A 21,849-nucleotide genomic window follows, 5' to 3' on the forward strand; every position below is an offset into this window, starting at 1 on the left:
AAAGTCAAAACATCTAAAGTTTAACCGAAATTATTAAAAAAATTACAAAGATTTTATGACATCAAATATATATACTATAAAAATATAACTAATAAAAAACCTAATGATACTTAGTTGGTATCTTAAATATTATTATTTTATCATATAAATTTAGTTGAACTTGAGATATTTTGACTCTCCAAAATTCTTAGAATGACTTATAATTTGAGATAAAGGGAGCATCGTTTATTGAACCGCTTTTACTTGTGTGTCACTAAAAAATTCAAATTATTCCATATATGTTACTAAAAAAAATCTGTGCCTTCCCCTAAATTTTTTCTGGACCTAGATGCCACTGGCTGAACTTTCTCATATTTTGAGTGGTGGGCTTGATGACATTCTTGAACGGCAAATTCTACGTTTAAAACACCTGTGGAATTCATGCTTCCTGCATTCCTCGACTGGAACTTTGCCTCGTAGTTCACCACAAAAATAAAAAAAATTTAAGATTTTCTGTCACATCGAATCTTACGGCCTATGCATGGAGCATTAAATATAGACGAAAACAAAAACTAATTGCACACACCTGAAAATCGCGAGATGAATCTTTTGAGGTTAGTAAGTTTATGATTGGACAATATTTGCCAAATAAAAACAAAAATACTACAATACATACCTAAACCAAAAAAAATTGAGAACTAAACAAGGCCTAAATACGGTTCAATCTTGAATACTGTCGGCAACAAGGCTTGGGCAGATTCGCCGGCCTTGTCATCATCATATCAATTTTGAGAACTAAACAAGGCCTAAATGCGGTTCAATCTTGAATACTGTCGGCAACAAGGCTTGAGCAGATTCGCCGGCCTTGTCATCATCATATCATTGGACGGTCAGCTCAGCTGAGCTCTATGTGTGAACGTGCTGTAGTGACACTGGATGGATAGATTCGTGGTCCTCCCTTTCCTTTGTTGCTGATGAACAGTACGTAGTTTCAATAGTTGCAAGGGGTCCTTGACTCACTCCTTCGCCATGTACTCCTACTCCTGTTAAAAAAGAGTTGCAGAAAAGGCGGCAATTATAATATACTATGCGTATAAACTATCCTGAGCCATTATACTACCTTGAATTCTGAAATTTAAAAGCTTATTTCGTTTCACCAGGAGGACAAGCCTTTCATCAATAATTACTCTTATAAGAACATAATTCTTTTTTTTTCTCAATCACACAAAAGGTTTGCACGTTTTTATATTAAGGTAAAGAAAAAGTTTGATACAACACGCCTCCAAACGGCAAACGCCCTAGAGGGTCAGTAAAGATTTACGTGGAAGATTTTATATGACCCAAACTTGATGTCACTAGAATCATATTAAAAAACCTACTTATGGTATAATTTATATTAGATAAATAAATAATACGCCCTCTGTAAGTAAACAAGTTTTTTATTTTGTTCGAAGTCAAAATACCCCAAATTTAGCAACCAAATTTCTGTGAACAACAAAATCCATGTCATCAAATAAGAATCAGGTTATTTCATCCTTTTATTTTTATATATACACAATAAATGTTAATGCTCTTCTTCTTTATAACATTCTAAAATAATTTGGCTTAGACAAAATCAGAAATACTATATTTTGAGATAGATGGAATACATTATTATTTTAATAATATATTATTGGTCAAAACTGGATTTAACCGAAGATGTTTATAGAGATATAGTTTGCGTGAGTATATTTACAAGGGGTGAGTGTGCGTGGGTTGTAAGTGTTTGTACCGTGTAATTCGCAAAAAAAAACCTTATCCTAATAAAAAAGTAAAAAAACAGCGTTTAGTTTTTTAGTGGAGCCACTGCTTAGCCAGTCAGCCCTAATTAATCTGAATTGATTTATTTGCATCCGGGTGTATACTCGGTTGTTAATATAATGGCCTACTAGTTTTTAGGATGACAGAGAAACCGGACAGTATTCATACGCACCGTACGGAGATGGCGTGTACACGTACAGTACGGAGTACGCTAGTGCCGACGACGAGGACATGAAGCCCTTTTCATTTTTTTCCCCCATCTGATGATGACAGAGCAGAGAGGAGCTCTCACTCTCAGGTCCGTAAAGTCAAGTCAGACCGGTTTCCACGAGCCTAATTGCGCATTAAACAACACAGGTAATCACCTTCACAAAAACTAGCACATGCTGGTTTTGTTCCGTCCACACTAGCAGAGAGTGTGAATTTTTCAAGCTCCAGCTAACCAATCAATCGATTTCATTCAGGGTGAATAAACAAAGGTCAAAAAGGCAGGATCACGGAGGATCCATGGGACGAGACGCTGCCGGCAGCCCCCACTGGAGATGACCATTGCCGTCGCGCGTCGCCTTTCCTTTCCGTCCCAGCACAACACGTTTCGATTCCACGGCCATTGGTCGTGGATGGTCGTCGTCTTTCTCGTGGAGGAAGAAGGTGGTCTGCAGTGGAGCAGCACACCAGGAAGGGTAGGAACCAATGTCAAACCACGCCATGTACATACATACGCCCTCCGGCCTGTAAAAAAAGAGGTGCAAAAACTTACCACTACCAGAAGCATGTAGCAGCAGCAGGTCGAGAGAGTTTGTTTAAAGCGCAGGGGAGAGAGAGAGAGAGAGAGAGAGAGAGAGAGAAGCGAAAAGGAGGAGCACCACTCGTGGGGTTAAAACTTAAAACCCCGAGGAGTCGAGTCGAGCGCATACGAGCCGAGCGAGCAGCAGCACGAGGAAGACGAAGAGGCAAAGCGACCAGGAAGAAAGAAGCAAGGCCACCTCTTCCCTGCTGCACAGAGTGGGTGCAAGGTTGCAAGCAAGCGCGAGAAGGAAGCTGTGTCCATCAGTAGCGGCGGCGGTGAGGGGTGCTCCGCGGTCCTAGTCATCCCCTCCGGCGGCGGTCGGATCTGCGTTGCGGCGGCGGAAGCGTCCCCTGGAGCTCGGAGCTGTCCTTCTGAAGCTCGCCGCGTCGAGATCTGAGTTCAGTCGTCGCGCGGGAGAAGGTTTCGCTGTGCCGGCGTGCCTCCTGGTGCTCCCGGAGCTGCGAAGGCGGCGCCTTTGGGCATTGCCGTCCGGCTGTCCCTTCCCCGCAAGCTCTAAACCTTCCGAAGAATTGGAACTGGGGTTCTCGGACGGACCGCCTCGCGCCGTGATGTAAATTTGCGCCCTCGGATCGAAAAGGTTGCGCCTTTGCGCCGGCCGCCCGGAGGTTTGGCGCTGTTCGGCGGAGGAGCGAGTGGCGGTGCTGGGCTGCTCAATCCGGACCCCTCCCGCGCACATGCTTGGAAAGGCGCGTGATTTGGTGTAGAGAGAAGGGCCCCTGCATAGTTGCTTCGGTTCTCTCCCCCCCTCCCCCCCTCCATTTCGTGCGCTCCTGGATCGGTCGGCTAGCGGCGGGAAAAGAATGAAGCTCTCGCCGTCGGCCAGCGGTGGCCTCCAGGACCAGCCGGGGTCGCCGGAAGGTACGGCATCGCTTGTTGGCATTCATTCCATGGTTTGTACCAAATTTTGTGCTCTGCGCATACTGCTTAAGTTCACTAGTACTGTCCTTTTCATTGGGCGGTTTAAATCTGCAGGGTAAGTTTGTTTACTTCTGTCCCTTGCTTTAAATTCCTCAGTCATTATGTGATCCAAATCACTCCAATGTGGTGGGCTCTGAGCTTACTCTTCTCTTGGGTGATTTATTAAGCTATTGACACGTTTTGCAATTGTTTTTATTCTTCTTCTGTCCTCTGTTGAATTCAGTGTAAGCAGATTAGTAGTGACATATGAGGTTCTTGATGCAGACTTTTGTTCTGAAAATTTCCTTTTCTAGAAGCTTGTTTTTTGTTGACAATTATATCCATTTTATACTAAAAAAAAACTTTGCCATTCTGCTCATAAGAATACCTTCTTAGAATCATTTCATAAGCTAGGATTTGTTTGTAAGATGCTTCCTAGATCTACAATTATTACTTAACTTATGAGATGGTTTGTGAACTTCATTCTGTTATGCCTTCTGCTCAAATGCTTTTGGCTTTTTTCAGAAGCTGAAGAGCACAAGTGCCTAAATTCTGAGTTGTGGCATGCATGTGCCGGCCCTCTCGTTTCATTGCCTGCGGTCGGTAGTCGAGTGGTGTATTTTCCTCAAGGCCACGGTGAGCAGGTTACCTTTCTTCCTTGGACTTCAGATTGCCACGAAATTAGACATAAATATTGCAGAGTTTATCTGGGTGTTAATACCGTCAAGAACGTGAGTCTTGTGTGGTCCTGAATTCCATATCTTACGGTATTCATTGTCAGATCTTAAATGGTTGTGCCATAATTAAAGCTCCTTCTGTTTTCTTTTTTTTTTTTAAAAAAACACTGAACTTATAAATATCTATACCACAGGTAGCAGCGTCGACAAATAAGGAAATGGAGGCTCAGATCCCCAACTATCCTAGCCTGCCTCCGCAGCTTATATGCCAACTGCATAATGTGACCATGCATGTAAGTTTGGAGTTACATAGCACATCTGTACCAAAATAAGCAATTATTATTCATACCTTTGTGTTTCACCAGCTCTGCTGCATTTCTTCTTTAGGCTGATGCTGAGACAGATGAGGTGTATGCACAGATGACCCTGCAGCCACTCAGCCCAGTAATATAACTTTCTCATCTTTTCCCATCCATTTCTACATTTCTGTTTTATTTAATCTAAGCAACTTTTTTTTTGTTTGGTTCACTTTGCAGCAAGAGCTCAAGGACCCATTTTTGCCTGCTGAGTTAGGCACTGCCAGCAAGCAGCCAACGAATTATTTTTGTAAAACGCTAACTGCAAGTGATACGAGCACACATGGTGGATTCTCTGTTCCACGCCGAGCAGCAGAGAAGGTGTTTCCTCCACTGGTATGTGTTCCTTGCATAGTTGCATGGGTCCCTTCTTCGGATCAAATAGACCAAACCATTAGGTGTTCTAAATGCTCCTTTGTTAATCCTGTAGGATTTCAATCAGCAGCCTCCTGCTCAGGAGTTGATTGCAACAGATCTTCATGGCAATGAGTGGAAATTTCGCCATATTTTTCGGGGTAGGTATTTCCAGTTACTTTTATTGGTTCATAATGTTGTGATTTTTTGCAGTTGCATACAGCCTTGTATCATACAATTCATGAAAGAGTCTCTCACCTGTTTCAATGTCATTCTACATTCAAGTGTGAGACTAAATTAGAATAAAATTATTGGTGTAGGTCAGCCAAAGCGGCATCTTCTGACAACAGGTTGGAGTGTCTTTGTTAGTGCAAAGAGACTGGTTGCTGGCGACTCTGTCCTTTTTATCTGGTATGGCATTATCAGCTTTTCAGAAGAAGAAAAGGCACACACACTTTTGTCACTTCCTTAAGCCTAGTATCCTACAGAGAGTTCTCCTGCTGATTGTATTGGTGTATTAATGCATGTATTTGGCTGATCAGGAATGACAACAACCAGCTGCTTCTGGGAATTCGTCGGGCAAACAGACCACAAACTGTCATGCCATCATCAGTACTTTCTAGTGATAGCATGCATATTGGTCTGCTTGCTGCAGCAGCTCATGCTGCATCAACAAATAGCCGGTTTACTATTTTCTATAATCCAAGGTAAGAACAAGTTTCCCACATATATCTGTTTACTTACCACTCAAGTACTCAATTATTTCCCATGGATTATGCAGAGCAAGCCCTTGTGAATTTGTCATACCCATGGCTAAGTACGTCAAAGCTGTGTACCATACCCGTATATCTGTGGGCATGCGTTTCCGGATGCTTTTTGAGACAGAGGAATCCAGTGTAAGGCGGTATGTCAAATCTGTGTTTATTTCAACATTATTTGTTATCTGGGCATTTTATTGGTTTATTATCCTCTTGTCTTATTTCAATTGTCTCTAGCGTAGTCATTGGATGTGTTCAATGTTAGATACTACCGGTGCATTGTCTATATATATGTCCATCAAGTTTCAATCTAAATTGCTTAAGTGCCCTTGCAGTTACATGGGGACAATTACAGGAATAAGTGATCTTGATCCTGTTCGCTGGCCAAACTCGCACTGGCGCTCAGTAAAGGTAGGTCTTCAAACAAACACATCTTTTTTATTTCCTTAATGCCATTCTACATGCCTTCACACTTCTTTAACTGCATCCTGAGTAAATTCCCAGTTAGATGCAGGTCTCTACTTTTTTTCCCTGAATCTATTTTTCCCTGAATCATGTAGGTTGGATGGGACGAGTCAACTGCTGGAGAGAAGCAGCCAAGGGTATCTCTTTGGGAGATTGAACCATTGACAACTTTTCCAATGTACCCATCTCCTTTTGCTCTTGGATTAAAGCGTCCGTGGCCTACAGGCCTGCCATCTTTATATGGTACAAGTGACAATTACACACTTAGCAACTCCTCCAATATATAGCATTGGACAGTGGATTGTGCTGTGTTGCTTATGAACTAATGCTATTAATCTTGTTTCTGATTGTTTTGGTAGGTGGAAGGGATGATGGCTTGACCTCTTCTCTTATGTGGCTTCGAGACAGGGCAAATCCGGGTTTCCAGTCACTGAATTTCAGTGGGCTTGGTACAAGTCCCTGGATGCAGCCTAGGCTGGATAATTCCCTTCTTGGTCTGCAATCTGACATGTACCAGACAATAGCAGCAGCAGCAGCATTACAGAGCACTACAAAGCAAGTTTCACCTTCAGTAATGCAGTTCCAGCAGCCTCAGAATATTGTTGATAGATCTGCTCTTCTATCCAGTCAGATTCTGCAGCAAGTACAACCTCAGTTTCAGCAAATTTACCCCCAAAATCTCAATGAAAACAAAATTCAAGGTCAGACGGAGTACCTCCAACAACAGCTTCAACGCTGCCAATCATTTAATGAGCAGAAGCCTCCGCTGCATTCGCAGCAACAGGAGCAGGAATCACAGCAGCAGCAATGTGTGCAAACACCACAGGATCAACAAATGCAACAACAGAAGCATCTGCACAACTTTCACTCCTTGCCAGATGCATTATCGGCTTTTTCTCAGCTTTCCTCAGCCACTCACTCCCCATCTTCCACACTGCAGACAGTTCCGGCATTCTCGCATCAACAAAACTTTCCAGATACAAACATTAGCTCTCTCTCACCATCCAGTGGCTCTTCCATGCATGGCATGTTGGGGCAATTACCTTCTGAAGCAGCTTCGAGCCTCCCATGTGTGGCAATAAACACTCCTGTATCAGTATCTGACCCATGGTCATCTAAGAGAGTTGCAGTGGAGTCTGTTAACCCTTCTCGACCTCATGTTGTTTCACCACAGATAGAACAATTGGATATGGCATCATGTAACATGCCACAAAGCTCTGCATTAGCACCGTTACCTGGGAGAGAATGCTTAGTGGATCAAGATGGGAACTCTGATCCTCAAAATCACCTCTTATTTGGTGTTAACATAGACTCACAGTCACTTTTGATGCAAGGTGGCATTCCAAGCCTTCAGAATGATAACAGTTCAGGCACGATTCCATACTCAACCTCCAATTTCCTGAGCTCTTCACAGAATGATTTCCCCTTGAATCAATCACTACATAGTGCGGGCTGCTTAGATGAGTCAGGTTATGCTCCATGTGCAGAGAATTCTGAACAAGCAAATCAACAGTTTGCAACCTTTGTCAAGGTGAGGTGATATGTCTACATCGTGGACCATTTAATTAACAAAGAATTGTTTCATTTTGATTTCTTTCCCTTGACTCACTTTGTTGACAAATTTGTGCCCTAATATAGGTTTACAAATCTGGAAACGTGGGAAGGTTGCTGGATATCACTAGATTCAGCAGCTATGATGAACTTCGTAGTGAGGTGGGGCGTCTATTTGGCCTTGAGGGCCAGTTGGAAGACCCTTTGAGATCAGGCTGGCAGCTTGTATTTGTTGACAGAGAGGACGATGTCCTTCTAGTTGGCGATGACCCGTGGCAGTAAGTTCTAGTACCAACAAGCTTAACAATTTCCTGGTCACCTTTTGATTTTGCTGTTTGTTTAATATTTTTCTTATGTTTATTTGGCTCGCGATGTGCAGGGAATTTGTGAACAGCGTGTCCTGTATAAAGATACTTTCACCGGAGGAGGTTCAGCAGATGGGCAAGCCGGGCATTCAGCTCTTGAGCTCGGCTCCTTCAAGAAGGCTGAGCAATGGCTGCGACAGCTATGCGAGCATGCAGGAATCAAGAAGCCTGAGCACTGGGATGGCGCCAGTGGGTTCGGTCGAGTTCTGAAGACAGGGATGCCCCATAGCCCTTGGCTTTAGGATTCTCCTTCTGTATGTTTCTGCAGCACTAGCTAGTTTTGCGACTTGGAACAAAGCACATAGATCAAACGAGCTCTATGCTATTCCACGTCTGATGATGTCCTATGGTATAGACTCTTAGCAGTAACTACTACATGTTGTATACATGCAGCACTTAGTTCTATCGAGTACCAATACCGCTAATTTAGTGCATCCAATCAACTATGCCCTTCTTATTGCAATACAGTAAAACTGTTTTTTTTTGGTCATAACCTGTATATATATTCAAACTGTTTTGGTTCCATTCCACGGTATGCTGTTGACGAGGGCAACTGGAATTTTGGGGGCATCTCACAGAATTCAAACTAGTGACCAATGTGAGGATCCCTTTTCTTCTTCTGATGTAGTGTTAGGCATGTAAACTTACCAATGCAATTCCAACTTAGTCATGGGGGGAAGCCACCTCTTCTCCCAGATTAGCATTACCATTGCTGTCATGATAGTAATTGCTAAAGCTATCTTCAGTAAATTAAACAAAATGGCAGTTTGTTATGATTCTGGAAAGCTCAGAGATTGAGAGATACAGATATAATCTTTATGCACCTTTATGCTTGCATAATTTGGCACCACTTCGTGCAGACAACGACTTGCAGCGCCACGGACCGGTCATCTTCCTCTGATCCTCTCATGTGCTCCCTGGGTCCCTATCTGACTGAAGAAAGAAGAGGAAACCCCTCTGAGTGCCGTCCATGTCCGTCCCATTGGAACAAAATGGCGAAGGAGAAAAGATGGCCCTCCCTTTCCCTGAGGTCAGTGGTGCAGCATCAGTGAGTGAGCTGAATGCGATGCCCCTCTCGCCATCAGAGATCCATTATCCCTGCTCTGATCCACCTCGCCTCACCTGGTGCCGCCGCTGCGCCTTCTGGATCCGTTTGGTCCTCACTTCTGCTGTGGATTGTGACAAAATTCTGAGTGGAAGCATGTGGAGTGCTGTGGCAATGGCGGTGTGATGCACATACACAGCTCACCCATTCTTTTCATACCTTCTCCAACCCTGAGCTGAGCGAGAAAACCCCAGCAGCTTCTTTGGTGATTCCTCCATCGCTTTCATATCTTCGGCTGGGCCCCGGACTCGGATCCCGGATATTGCCATTTTTTTCCCGATCTTGGCCGGCTTTTCGCGGTGGGAAAGGTGGAAACCTGTACACCGCCGGAATGTAATGTTGTTGGTGGAAGTATCTGTTGCCTCGCAAATCTGTGCCTTTTTTTTTCTGGAGGATGGATGTCTATCGACAATAGTAACAGGAGCAGAGACTGTCAGCTTCTCATCAGCTCACACATGCATGGCATGGGTCTGTCGACAACTCGAGATGCACAAGCCTTTGGCCTCGGCCCTTTCCCACCAAAATCCAAAAAGTTTTCAAGATTCTCCGTCACATCGAATCTTGTGGCACATGCATAAAACACTAAATATAGACGAAAATAAAAACTAATTACACAGTTTACCTGTAAATCATGAGACGAATCTTTTAATCTTAGTTAGTCTATAATTAGATAATATTTGCCACAAACAAACGAAAGTGCTACAGTGCCGAAATCTGAAATCTTTTCGAAACTAAACGAGACCTTTGTTGACTTTCTGCAGGTACAGGTGCCAGCCATATCTGGAAAATTTTGTTGGTCACCTGCTGTCGAGTATCCAACTGTGGATGCTTCGTGCTCGTGCCCCCAGCTCGCCTTCTTCTGCCGTGCCTGCCCCCTCCCCGACGTCACTATTTTACGAACGTTCAGCCGAAACGAAACCAGCGGTCAATTCCCGACAGCCATTTTCTTTCCATTTTTGGAAAATGTATATGTTACTTTTTATTTTTAGACAGAACAGGAATCATTTCTATTTCTCTTTTAAGACATTCGATTCTCTTTTTCACTTTCTTTTGCTAGATAACCTGTTCTTTAATATTTTTTAATTTTTTAAGGAGCATGTGCTCATAACTTATAAAACGAAATTAAAAAGCATAACTTTTATGATAAACTTAACAATACTAACTTAGTAGTGCTTCTAGACAACATAAGTTTGAGGAATAACTCAACATTGCTAACTTAGTCGTTCTCAAACATAAGTTTACTCCCACTATTTCAAATTATAAGGCATATTGACTTTTCTAAATTAAATTTACTATGTATCTAGACACAACTATATATGTATACACATAACAAATTCAATATATGTAGAAATATCAAATCATTTTATAATTTGGAATAGAGAGAGACATAATTTACACAATACAACTTATGTACATAAGTTACACAACTAATACACTAGTGTATATAGAAAGTTACGTCGTTATTATACACAAACAGAAGTTATACAATACAACTTAGCAGAATAGGTTAGCAACATAACTTAGCAGAATAAGTTAGCAATATAACTTATATGTTATAAGTTAATATACATAAATTGCTACTAGAAAAATAAAAATCTTCGAAACATACAGAAGTGGGGTCTAGTTTTGTTCGCCTCGTCACACTGAACACACCGGTGTAGACGAAATTAAAAATAGATACATCATTTAAAAGTTATAGTAATTTGAAATAAATGTTTTGCTTTTTTTCATGATGACGTCAAGCAGAAAGAGAAGTGGGAGGAGGGGGAAGGAGGGTGGACGACCGGCATGTATCGTTCGCTGGATATCGTTCGCTAGATTCAAAACTACTGAACGACCGTAAGAATGGAATTGTGCCCCCCGCACCGTTCATCCTGAATGGTTACGAGATTGGTGATCATGGTCATGGAACCGAGGCCGGCTGCCCGTGATGGGCCTTGGAGTCCCGTTCCGGCCGGTTACGTGGTAGGGGAAGTGGCGGTCCCAAACTTCCAAGCAGGAGCGGCCCACGGGCCCAATGACAAATTTCCTATACGGAACCTTCTTATATATGCAAGCAAAAAAAAACAAGTTTCCCGTCCGGCTCGTAAATCAGCCCAGTTAGCTCTGCTGGAGCTGCTGGCCCGTAGCGGACTATGGAGATCATCGGCTCCTCTTTCGTTTCCTTAAAAAAAAAAAAGAGCTCCTCTTTCGAAGTCACCAAGCAGGGCCGTTACCGTCACAACATTAAGTTGATGATTGCACTCAACTTGTGGTCAAAGTGGTTCGTTGGTGAAAACAAAGAGAAACATACCACACCACATCAAGAAGTTCGCACCATACATGATCCTTCACCGTAGTGCCGTTGTAATACTATACCCTAATCAACGGGATGATTCCATTCGATCTTGACCATTCAAAAGGCTATAGTATCATTATGAAAACACAATAGGGGGCCTCAGTCACATCCGTCGTTCGGACTCCACACCACGCCTGTCACCTCGAAGGAAACAACATGGAGGCCTCGCTGCATCTATCACTAGGACTCCACGCTATAGATCCGCTCAGTTCACAAATCAAATTTTTTTCAAGATTTCTCGTAACATCGAATCTTGTAGTACATGCATGAAGTATTAAATATAGACGGAAACAAAACTAATTACACAATTTATCTGTAAATCGCAAGATAAATCTTTTGAGCCTAGTTAGTCTATAATTGGACAATAACCGTCAAATAAAAACAAAAGTGCTATATTACCCAAAACCAACAAAAAAAATCAGAACTAAACAAGGCCTTAATAATTATGATTCTTTTAGTGTAGAGATCATGTAAATCAGATCACCCCCATCTAAATTGAAATCATGAATGTGTCACTGAGTATAGGCGACGTGCCTCGTGATAAAAAGACGTTTGCAATGGTTTCACCCGTTTCAAAATTCGCCGTTCAATTTTCCATAGACATATGATACGCACTAAACGTCCGCACCGTGTTTATTTAGATCTGAACAAATACACAAGGATAAAACAATATCTCTATAGAAAAAATGAAGGGAAAAAAGTGGCGTGAGTCTCCCTTGAAAGGACACCAGCAATTTACACACATCGAACGGAATTCAACATTGACCACGTGAGCCAACATACAAATTTTCTTTCCAGCTTATAAAGAAAAAAAAGGATAATATAATATTTGTTTATTTTGTACGCACATAATTAAGCCCCACATGCAGTACAGGTGCCGTCCTACACTACACACGGAGACATGACACGGAGTCCGGTCAGGTCAGCCGCACCCCCAAACGTTGGCTGGGTCAAATTTCAATTCAATTGACCTGGTTCAACCGCGACCGCAGCCACCACCGGACCGGACCGGACCACGCGTCCACACCGACACCCCCCCTCGCTCGCCCGCCCCGCGTCGAACTCGAACCCGACCTGACCCACGCGTCCGGTCCGACACCGCCACGGCCCACACGGCTGCTTCCGCGGACCGCGGCCCAGCCCGGCCAGCTCGCCTCCCCTCGCCTTAACCCCCACGTGGTCAACGGTTTGACCCACCACCCACTCTGCTCCGTCCGCCACACCCTCTTCTTCTTCTTCTTCTTCCTCCTCTCGCAGCGACCGTCCACCTTTCAAAGCCGAGGCGCCCGGTCGCCTCTCGCCTCTTCCGGCTCTTCCTTCCTTCCCTCCCGCCCGCACCGCGGCGTACAAGTCAAATACCGCGCGCACAACCACTTGGAGCCACCCAACCCCGCACCACGCCACGAGTCCACAGTCCGCGCGCGTGCGCTGCGCCCCCCGAGCCGTCGTCGCCCGTCCCGTCCCGTGATTTCTTGGGAGAGCTCGCCTCTCTTCTCCTTCTCCCCCCCAGGCTTAACTCTCCCTCGCGAAAGCTCGCCGCTGCTGCCTCCGCGCCCCGTGGCGGCACAGCGCTCGTGGGGAAACCGGCGGAGGCTTCGCCGAGCCTTCGGGGGCGGCTGGTGCGGAGGGGCGGCCGGCGCTTCTTGGTGCCGTCCGTCTCTACTTCGGGCGGGGTGGTTTCATTCATTCGTAACCCGACAAGGCGCGGTGTGCGGTGCTCTCTTGCGACTTGCCTCGTCTTGTTGACTCTCGCGGCGGCTGGGTGGGTTACTGGGCTCGGTTCATCCTCCCTGGTCACGGCGGGCGATTCAGGTGAGCCTGGCTGATTCTCCCTCACCTGAGTATATGCAGAGGAAGGTTCAAGGCTGGATTTTTTTTCCTGCCCTTGCTACCTACAATCGTTTTCTCCTGGTTCCCCTGTTCACCAAGAAATGAACTAGCCGATTAGTTTCCATGCCTGTTCTTTTTCTCTCTGACGAACATGCGTAGGCTGCTTCCTTTTCTCGGTTGATCAAGGTTCGTGGATTTCTCGCGAGACGAAGGTTCCAACGGAACCACTGACGCTAGTTAACGAATTTCGATTCGCTAAGTGTCGTTGAGTATAACTAATAACTAATGCGGTTACATTACATTACATGTGAACTACACTGGCGGCTAGCAACGTATGCTGGACTTCTCGGATATTGGTTGTTATTGGTTAAGTGTAGTCACATGGACTGAAATTATTGGTTACTGGATAGCTTAGGTCTAATTATGGTCTAAATTTAGTGGTAAACCAGGGTTGGTTGGACAATAAACATCAGCTTGCGATGACAGGCGTACATCAGAGCTTGCCTGAGATAAATTAGTTGGATGTATGGGACAGATAATCATTGATGCCCGATCATGCCTGTCCAGTGATGGCTTTTCGGTGAATAAATACGGGTTTATTTTTTTTAATAAAAAAATGTGTAGCAGTTTTGTGGACTCTGTCTAATTTTTATTTTGGTTCTGAGTCTTAGTCAGCAGGCCTCACCTGCCAGCATGTACCAAGTGATTTGTTTCAGTGATTATCTGAGCTCTTTTTTTCAACGTAAATGATTATCTGAGCTCTAATAAATGTATGCTAATTATAAGCTTGATGCACGTCAGCATTGTTTGTCTGGTTGAATTCTAAGCTAAAGATGGCCACTGGGATTTTGCAAGCAGATTGTGCATTCACTTTTGTTACAGTTTAGTACAGAATTTTTCGCAACCTCAACTACTGCAACTTATATACTGAAGCCAGTACACGCTTTTCTGGTTGCAAGCATTTTAGATATATCCATAATCCATATAGTAGGTTGCAACATTCACTGGGTAATCTTGGCCTGAATTTTAACCATTGGTCGACTTAAATTCGAAACGATATGTCCAATATAGCTCTTTCTACAGGTATCTATAACTGAAATTCACTCTTTTCAGCACATGTTAGAAGCCAGGGAAGGTCGGTGAATGCAAATGCTTGCATTGATATTATAAGTACAGGCTGAAGTTATTGAGCTGACAGCATTAAGATATAATAGTTTGAGAATCTCAATGAGTTGCTGTTCTATATTTTGCAAGAAAAGAAGGGCAACGCGGCAACCAAGTTCCCACCATAATGAAGGTAGAGATCTCATACATGGGGTACACTCTTAAATATCCCTTTCAAAATATTATATTATGCTGTCTCCCAGCTTGTTTTGTTTCTTATTGTGATTTAACTCTGCTTGTGTAGACGTACCTGGTGGTACAAATATAACAAAATACACTTATAAGGAGCTAGCAAGGGCAACAGATAACTTTAACCAATCGAACAAGATAGGTGAGGGTGGTTTTGGTTCTGTTTACAAGGTAATATGCATAACCTTCAATAAAGAAACCACTGAAGTTGCGAGTAATTTAGACGTGTTTGATATTCAACAGCTTAGTGATGCAGGGACAGCTCAGGAATGGAACAAGTATTGCTGTCAAGGTCCTTTCGATGGAGTCAAGACAAGGAGTAAGGGAGTTTCTGAATGAACTCGTGGCAATTTCCGGCATCTCACATGATAATCTTGTGAGACTTTATGGGTATTGTGTTGAAGGAGACCAAAGAATCCTTGTATACAATCATCTTGAAAATAATAGCCTTGCACAAACACTTCTAGGTATGTCAACTATTCTTATAGATTTGAAAACAGTAGTGCATAATCATATGATAGCTTTCTTTAACTATTCATCACAACAGTAAAATAATAAGCCAACTATGCCAGCTTCTGTTTAAGCTTTCAATATAAGCTGGGCCATGGTCTTTGGTCTAAAAAAGACTGTGGAAGATTCAGATATATATGTCCTAACTCTTTTTAAACTATTCATTGATTAGGCTCCCGCCACAGCAATATCCAGTTCAATTGGGAAACTCGAGTAAATATTTGCCTTGGCATTGCACGGGGATTAGAATACCTCCATCATGGTGTCAGTCCCTACATTGTCCATCGAGACATTAAAGCAAGCAACATACTTCTTGATAGGGATCTTACCCCAAAAATCTCTGATTTTGGTCTAGCAAAGCTTCTTCCACCAAACGCGACACATGTTAGCACAAGAGTTGCAGGAACACTGTAAGTGAACGTCTACTTTATATTTTTAAATTCTTTTAGTGCCTAGATAAAATCATTCTTGTACCATTCTTTTCAATTTAGTTGAGCGATATTAAATTTTAAGAAATCCCCAGAAAGTTCAGCAAAACAATGACATTATATATACACCTTTTTCAGCTTTGCTTACTCAATTTTAATTGGCAGAGGCTATTTGGCTCCTGAATATGCTATTCGAGGACAAGTGACACGCAAATCAGATGTTTACAGTTTTGGCGTTCTCCTTCTAGAAATTGTTAGTGGGAGATCAAACAGCGATACAAGATTAGCATATGAAGATCAGATACTCCTTGAAAAGGTTAGATGACAGTCAGATTACAGTTGACATGTCTTTCCATTGCTGCTTGCATTTTTTTTTGAATGATCAGGAGGGGAAAGCCCCCTACTGGAATTTATTAATAAACAAAAACAGTACAGTCACTGCTTGCATGTTGAAGAATTTGTTTTGCCATTATTGATTTAAACATGATTTTCTAGTACTATCAGAAAATGAGTATGATGATGATGATGATAAGTGTAGTCAATGTTTTGTGATGGATCTCTCTTCTCAGACTTAATGTAGTATGACCAGTGTCGCACACTTAAAACTGGTGCTGTAGGCCACCAAAAAACTTATTTTCTACCTTTTCGGATTTTCCTGAAAACTCATTATATGACAGTTATGGGACTGGGAGCAAATCTTCTAAATCCAGCTTTTGTTCTTTACTGCTACAGTTCCCAGAGATCACCAATGGGGTTCTCCTCTTGCAGACATGGATGTATTATGAGCAGGGGATTTTGGAGAAAATCATAGACAGATCTTTGGGCAGTGACTTGGATGTTGCACAAGCTTGCAGATTCCTTAAAGTCGGGCTGTTGTGTACACAAGATGTCATGAGACACCGGCCTGACATGTCAAAGGTCATCGCCATGCTTACAGGCGAATCGGACATCGATTCAGAGAAGATTAGCAAGCCCGCTATCATTAGTGACTTTATGGATCTCAAGGTCAGGAGCATGAGGAAAGCAAGTGACATTGCTACCTCCTCAACATTCCTGTCCTCTCTCATGGCACATTCTTCGCCTATGCTGTCGAATGAGACGACACAAGCATCCATTACATCCACTGGGATATCGGATCGTGAGTGATCCCTTGGTGAAAAAAAAGGTCAGGTTGTTAGTGAACTGAGTTGGTTGGAGATGTGAAAGACATGTATAGGTAGAGAGTAGCATGGGCAAATGAATACCTTGCCCACAAGTTTACAAGGTGGTTTCAGTTTTCATGTATAGATTTAATTGCTTCATTCATAGGCAGAACAAACATCATTGTTGAGTCAAAGGAGTAAGTACATATGAGGAAACAACTTCTGTGTGTACAAATATTGGATTGATGACACAATTATTTTCATGGTACCATCCACATCCTGCTGCGGTGGCTTTGTGCTTGCTGATTAATTCATTTGCAAACATACAAACCTTTGAATGCCTGTAAGTACTGTCAGTGTGAACATATATGGACATAGCTTGGATACATCAATCATCCAGAAATTAAGACTAGTACAAGGCATATATATTCCTTGTAACATGCTCATGCATGTGATCCAAGACACATGCATCTCTGCCCTGCTTCGCGGACGACACTGTTGTTGCAGTTACTTTCAGCAAGCTCCAGTGAGGCAGTGACATCACTTTGAATAACTGAGACACTGATGTGTTGTCTCATAAAGCGTCCAACATCGTCGCAGGTGTGTTCGTCCAAGCAGCAGAAGTAGCTGCCATCCATCATCCTGTTCCTGTCTCTGTCACCACAATTATGCGAGGTCACCGTGCTCCTCCCAATCAGAGGACTCCAAACAAATCTTGGCACGGTCCTTTGTCTTTGTGGATGCCGTCGCAGTGATCCCTGCATGCGTCCGTGTAGCACTGCTACTGCCACTGCTGAACTGCTCGAGTGGTCCATGCAACGCAACAATGGCTGCTGCCTGTCTGTACTGTGCTGGCTGGCCAGAAAGGCAGGAACTAGCACGTACATGGATGATGAGTGATCCTTGCTTGCAGTGGGGTGGGCCTTGCCAAAGTGGCAATAGCAAGCATGGTGATCATGGACAAATTATTGTGGTGGTGGACTGGCCTAGTAGCTAGCTGTTTAGTACTGCTTTGTGCTAGTGCAGTGGTGCTGATGGAACAAAAGGAACTGTATGCGGCTCGTTCGGTTAAGCAGCATGGGAGGCAGTTATGTTCAGAGGTTCTTCATTGTCCTTGTGAAGGCACCTTGTAAAAAGTGTTTCCGCTAGAAGCAGCTGTTTTTTTAAATAAGTAGCTGATTTTTTTAGTACAATTTTTGTAGCAACTTGCCCTCTGCATTTGATTTCAGTGCTACTTTTTCAAATGGGTGAAAAATAGTGAGACGTTTTATAGTTGTTTCAATCAATGGAGATAAAAGATAGGTTTCATACTAAACAGTTTTAACACAGATCATAGCGAGCTGAACTAGACAGACTCTAAATTCTTCTGGTAGCTCACACATTATATATACCGTCGTTATTAGTGCCTGCTCGAACACTTCCAAGGACCGTGGAAAAATGCTTCTGTTAAGTTTGAACATTGCACATCCTATACGCAACATCCTTTTGGTTTCTTATTACTACGGTCTCTGTCAGGAGGACCCACAGCAAAGCCCCAATGCAAAGCACAAAGCTGGGAGCATGAACTTTGCCGGCACAGTCCAACTTTCTGCTCCTGTACGAATGTACGGCACGCGCACGCGCACCCGTAATTCGTGCTAGCAACCATTATGAATGTGTAACAACTCTTGCGATGCTTATGCAAAGCTCTCCTTCGTGTTCGAGAAAAACTAGTTCATACTAGCCATGGATGCCAAAAGAAAGTTCAGAGTTCGGATAAATGCGCGCGCTCTCCGATGACTACGTGCTGGGTGCCGTCTGATAGTCAGATGATGTGATTGCATGAAAATGCAATGCAATGTTGCTCTATTCTTGGTGTTTAATTTGGCAATATCGTGTGGAGGAGTATCTTACTTCCTTCATTTCAAATTGTAAGTCATTCTAAAAATGTTGGAGAGTCAAACTATTTTCAAGTTTGACCAAAATTATAAAGAAAAATACTAAGATTTATAACATAAAGTGAGTACTATAAAAATATAATTAAGAAAGACTCTAATGATACTTAGTTGGTATCATAATAATTATTATTCTTATATAAATTTGGTCAAACTTAGGATATTTTGACTCTCCAAAATTCTTAGAATAACTTATAATTTAGGATGAAGAGAGTACTTACTAACCAAAATGGGTGAATGAAAAAAAAAAGAAAAGATACATAATGAATGAAGTAAAATTGCATTCACTTAGCTCATGAGTGCAACCAAGGTATATATGAGCATACATCTGCAAGGTTTTTTTTTTTACCAAAAGAGCAACCGACAAGAAATTCGGTGGAGATCTATTAATATAGAGCAAGAAACTTACACAAACAACAACACACAGAAATAAAAGAAACGTACAAAAACCACCCACACAACAGAAACAACGACAGCAAGGCACACAACAACATCACTAAAACATAACCAACAATGCACCGGCAACCTAATGCCAACATGCACGCGGCAACAAGCACGATGGGAAGGGGTCACCAAAGCCAAGCCTCAGGGAACAACACGGCATCTACAGATGTCGTTACCGCCTATTGGAGAATTATCACAAGGTTTTTCAATCAAACCTACTAGGCATACACATCTGCAAGTAGTTACATACAAACAAGAGTAAATTAATGTTAACGACATGAATAATGTCAGTCAATGTACTGCCCAATGACCTTAAGCCTTATATGTACTAACATCGCTCAGGAAATTAATGCTCGATCTGTCATTCAAATTTATCCTTTTTTGGAAAAAGCATATGGTCGCTTAAAAACCTTTTTGAGAAATTCCTTCTCGCAACGTTCACTTTGCTACATACAAGCAGCTCTTTCCACATCTGAGCATGTGATAAGTCCCATTGGAGAAACACTAATACTTGAAATATAGTGCAGGGATTGAACTGAACTGGGGGGGGGGGGGGGGGGGGGATCAAGGAACAAAAGAAATTAATGAAAATCCAGACACCTTTCAACGGATTTATTCTTTCATGTAATCTAGCAGGAACTAGGCCTTGTGTGTTTGCCATTTGCAGCACTAATTCTAAATGCGTGAAAGTTTCATTAAAAAAACAAAAGGGCCGGGGTAAAGGCTGTATACCTCGATCAGAACACTGAAGAATATATAAGTAGAAAAGACTGTGAGATAAGAAAAGCGAGCAGGTAGAAAAAAAGAAAGAAATCGATAAATCAAACCAAAGCATGATCGCATTGTCAATGTACTCATTTCAGACTAAAATGCAGTATCGATCAATAGATGATAAAAAAAAAAAGTTGTGTATGTACCCGGAATTCAGGGATCACAATGGTATATATTGAAGCAAATATAGGAGCATACAGGCGTGCTAGAGATATATACTTGAGACAGAGAATCGGCCATGTGTTAAAAACCACAAACTGAAATCATATGAGACTTCATAATAACCTGAAAGATTTCTGGCAGCAAGATGGCAAACTGGTTAGGAGAAGTACATAGTTGAAACTTGCATCAGCTTACCTTTCGGCTCCTGCAAGATGAAGATGTATACCAAACATGAAAAAGTACATACATCATCAAAAACATAGTAGAGATCAAAGCGACAGAAGAATGAATCGAACAAAATTAAAATGCATGCATGCTTGGCCCCTTGCACGCCACCCACAGCAGGCAACCTTAGCATATGGGTTGGGCTACATGTGTGGCATACAGGGAGCCAGGCACACACACAACAATCTGAATTTGATCATCAAACCTCTTCTATGTATCTGTCTGTATCTCTCTCATTCACATAACTGTGCTTGCAACTGTGCAAGGAATGAAGACCGACCAAGAGAGCAAAAGCATGTGTTCCATTTTGGGCATGCAGTATAATGCTAGCGAGCTAGAAACAAAACTGGAGCACGTTGGGCATGCACAAGCTAGTAAGCAGCAACAAAGACAGCAAGATGACCGGCCGGACTTGTTCTCGGCTGGAGGCCGGAGGAGGAAGCTAGGGACCTAGGGTTAGGGGTGGATACAGAACAGTGCGAAGGAGTGAAGGATGGAGGTAGAAGAAAGAGCAGAAGCTGGATTTATAGAGGAGAGGAGATCGAGAGGGGGGCAGCGCAGCAAAGCATGCGAGCTTAGCTGCACAACACATGTAGGATCGGAGTACACAGCACAACAACTCCATGGCCACCTGCTGCTCACCAAAAAGTACTGTGGAGTAGTACAGCTAGCTACAAAAGGAGCTAGGGAATGCAAAGGACATGGAGCACAAGACACTGGCGAGAATACTTCCCAAGGGGATTAAAGGATGATGCAGCTTTTGATGCAAATTTTATATTGCATCTAAAGTGCTGGCCTAATGGGGGGTAGTAGTATAGCTAGCTAGCCAGCCTAAAGCCGCCCCTCTCTATCTCTCTCTCTCTCTCTCTCTTGCCGGCCGGCAGCGGCAGCACCACCCAAAGCAGCCAATGGAGTGCTAAAGCATGTCCCAATCCAACTATCAAAGCAGCTTCCCTAGCTAAGCTAGGAGTCCTAGCTATGGCGCACGCATATCTCCACACCCTGCAGCTGCAGGGCTAGCTCGACGTCGAGTGCTATACGGGGAAGTGTCATGTCATACTCGTACTGCGGCGAGCTCCGGCCGGCTGTGGAGACGACGACGACGATGGAGACTAACATGGAGGAAACGGCAAGGGACCAAGGGTATCGATCGATCGCCATCTTCTTCCTTGGACCAACCCACGCAACGCCCAGTTGCCGTGTGCAGACGCGAGCGAGGGACGCAGCTTCCTCGATCTCTCTCATCAATGGAATGGAAGGAAGTGGGACGAAAGGGAGAGCACGGATGGGAGGGTTGGTGGTGTAGACGGTCTGTAAAGTTGATGGCTCTGACTGGTGAAGTGGATTTTGTCTGGAGCACTTGGCCGGGCTCCAGATTCCCCCATCTCGCTGCACCAACCTCAGCATACTGTACCAGGCAGGCAACGGATATGTGTACGTAGGGTAATGCGTTCCTCCCAAGATATTTAATAATAAATATATATTCTCTTCGCACTAAAATAATTATTCAAGAGAATTAAATGTTTTTAACTTTGACCAGGTATAAATAAGAAAGTACCAACATTTATAGTGCAGTATTAGATTAATTGTTGAA

The 21,849-nt window shown here is 43.1% G+C and overlaps 3 protein-coding genes and 1 long non-coding RNA gene across 19 annotated transcripts; 2 read left to right on the forward strand and 2 right to left on the reverse strand.

Moving 5' to 3' along the window:
- Positions 657-9,631, reverse strand: LOC110434703. 8 transcript variants are annotated; one of them, XM_021459386.1, is made up of 4 exons: positions 9,278-9,631; positions 8,838-9,179; positions 8,662-8,749; positions 1,740-2,511 (listed from the first exon to the last, which is right to left on the reverse strand). In XM_021459386.1, exons 2-4 carry the CDS (start codon positions 8,902-8,904, stop codon positions 2,274-2,276), a joined length of 393 nt encoding a protein of 130 aa, XP_021315061.1. In that variant the 5' UTR covers positions 8,905-9,179; positions 9,278-9,631; the 3' UTR covers positions 1,740-2,273. The 8 variants fall into 8 exon arrangements, 3 of the variants coding, with proteins under 3 accessions (XP_021315061.1, XP_021315062.1, XP_021315063.1); XM_021459387.1 differs by having other exon boundaries at positions 8,838-9,038; positions 9,136-9,631; XR_002452374.1 differs by lacking the exon at positions 1,740-2,511 and adding an exon at positions 657-1,022 and having other exon boundaries at positions 8,662-8,725; positions 8,838-9,631.
- Positions 2,631-8,536, forward strand: LOC8074686 (auxin response factor 6). Of its 2 annotated transcripts, none has more exons than XM_021459383.1 (14): positions 2,631-3,448; positions 4,013-4,131; positions 4,359-4,457; positions 4,552-4,608; positions 4,701-4,856; positions 4,951-5,035; positions 5,195-5,285; positions 5,417-5,581; positions 5,656-5,778; positions 5,968-6,043; positions 6,193-6,340; positions 6,457-7,628; positions 7,736-7,926; positions 8,028-8,536. In XM_021459383.1, the coding sequence occupies exons 1-14, from the start codon at positions 3,391-3,393 to the stop codon at positions 8,221-8,223; spliced, it is 2,736 nt and encodes a 911-aa protein (XP_021315058.1). In that variant the 5' UTR covers positions 2,631-3,390; the 3' UTR covers positions 8,224-8,536. The 2 variants fall into 2 exon arrangements, with proteins under 2 accessions (XP_021315058.1, XP_021315059.1); XM_021459384.1 differs by having other exon boundaries at positions 2,632-3,448; positions 4,013-4,123; positions 8,028-8,503.
- On the forward strand, positions 12,674-17,107 carry LOC8074687 (putative serine/threonine-protein kinase). 8 transcript variants are annotated; one of them, XM_021459255.1, is made up of 8 exons: positions 12,685-13,268; positions 14,400-14,421; positions 14,546-14,603; positions 14,695-14,810; positions 14,883-15,106; positions 15,322-15,559; positions 15,716-15,893; positions 16,310-17,107. In XM_021459255.1, exons 5-8 carry the CDS (start codon positions 14,890-14,892, stop codon positions 16,721-16,723), a joined length of 1,047 nt encoding a protein of 348 aa, XP_021314930.1. In that variant the 5' UTR covers positions 12,685-13,268; positions 14,400-14,421; positions 14,546-14,603; positions 14,695-14,810; positions 14,883-14,889; the 3' UTR covers positions 16,724-17,107. The 8 variants fall into 8 exon arrangements, with proteins under 8 accessions (XP_021314927.1, XP_021314928.1, XP_002451600.2 ...); XM_021459257.1 differs by having other exon boundaries at positions 14,546-14,583; XM_021459252.1 differs by having other exon boundaries at positions 12,674-13,268; positions 14,400-14,583; positions 14,896-15,106.
- Positions 16,885-21,536, reverse strand: LOC110434675. Its single transcript, XR_002452295.1, has 2 exons — positions 20,461-21,536; positions 16,885-20,235 (listed from the first exon to the last, which is right to left on the reverse strand). It is a non-coding gene; the product is annotated as an uncharacterized LOC110434675 (long non-coding RNA).

Source organism: Sorghum bicolor, chromosome 4, assembly GCF_000003195.3.
Source record: "Sorghum bicolor cultivar BTx623 chromosome 4, Sorghum_bicolor_NCBIv3, whole genome shotgun sequence".
Taxonomy (NCBI): domain Eukaryota; kingdom Viridiplantae; phylum Streptophyta; class Magnoliopsida; order Poales; family Poaceae; genus Sorghum; species Sorghum bicolor.

Excerpts from the sequence above, each read along its gene's own strand:
- LOC8074686 (XM_021459383.1), top strand. The coding sequence starts at position 3,391 with ATGAAGCTCTCGCCGTCGGCCAGCGGTGGCCTCCAGGACCAGCCGGGG. Across the intron at positions 4,458-4,551 it reads TGCATAATGTGACCATGCAT|GCTGATGCTGAGACAGATGA; the intron begins GTAAGTTTGGAG and ends TTTCTTCTTTAG. Across the intron at positions 4,857-4,950 it reads AGAAGGTGTTTCCTCCACTG|GATTTCAATCAGCAGCCTCC; the intron begins GTATGTGTTCCT and ends TTAATCCTGTAG.
- LOC110434703 (XM_021459386.1), bottom strand. The coding sequence starts at position 8,904 with ATGACCGGTCCGTGGCGCTGCAAGTCGTTGTCTGCACGAAGTGGTGCC. Across the intron at positions 8,750-8,837 it reads CAAATTATGCAAGCATAAAG|CTTTAGCAATTACTATCATG; the intron begins GTGCATAAAGAT and ends TACTGAAGATAG. Across the intron at positions 2,512-8,661 it reads ACTAAGTTGGAATTGCATTG|GCCGGAGGGCGTATGTATGT; the intron begins GTAAGTTTACAT and ends CTTTTTTTACAG.
- LOC8074687 (XM_021459252.1), top strand. The coding sequence starts at position 14,514 with ATGAGTTGCTGTTCTATATTTTGCAAGAAAAGAAGGGCAACGCGGCAA. Across the intron at positions 14,811-14,895 it reads GTTTTGGTTCTGTTTACAAG|GGACAGCTCAGGAATGGAAC; the intron begins GTAATATGCATA and ends TTAGTGATGCAG. Across the intron at positions 15,894-16,309 it reads ATCAGATACTCCTTGAAAAG|TTCCCAGAGATCACCAATGG; the intron begins GTTAGATGACAG and ends TTACTGCTACAG.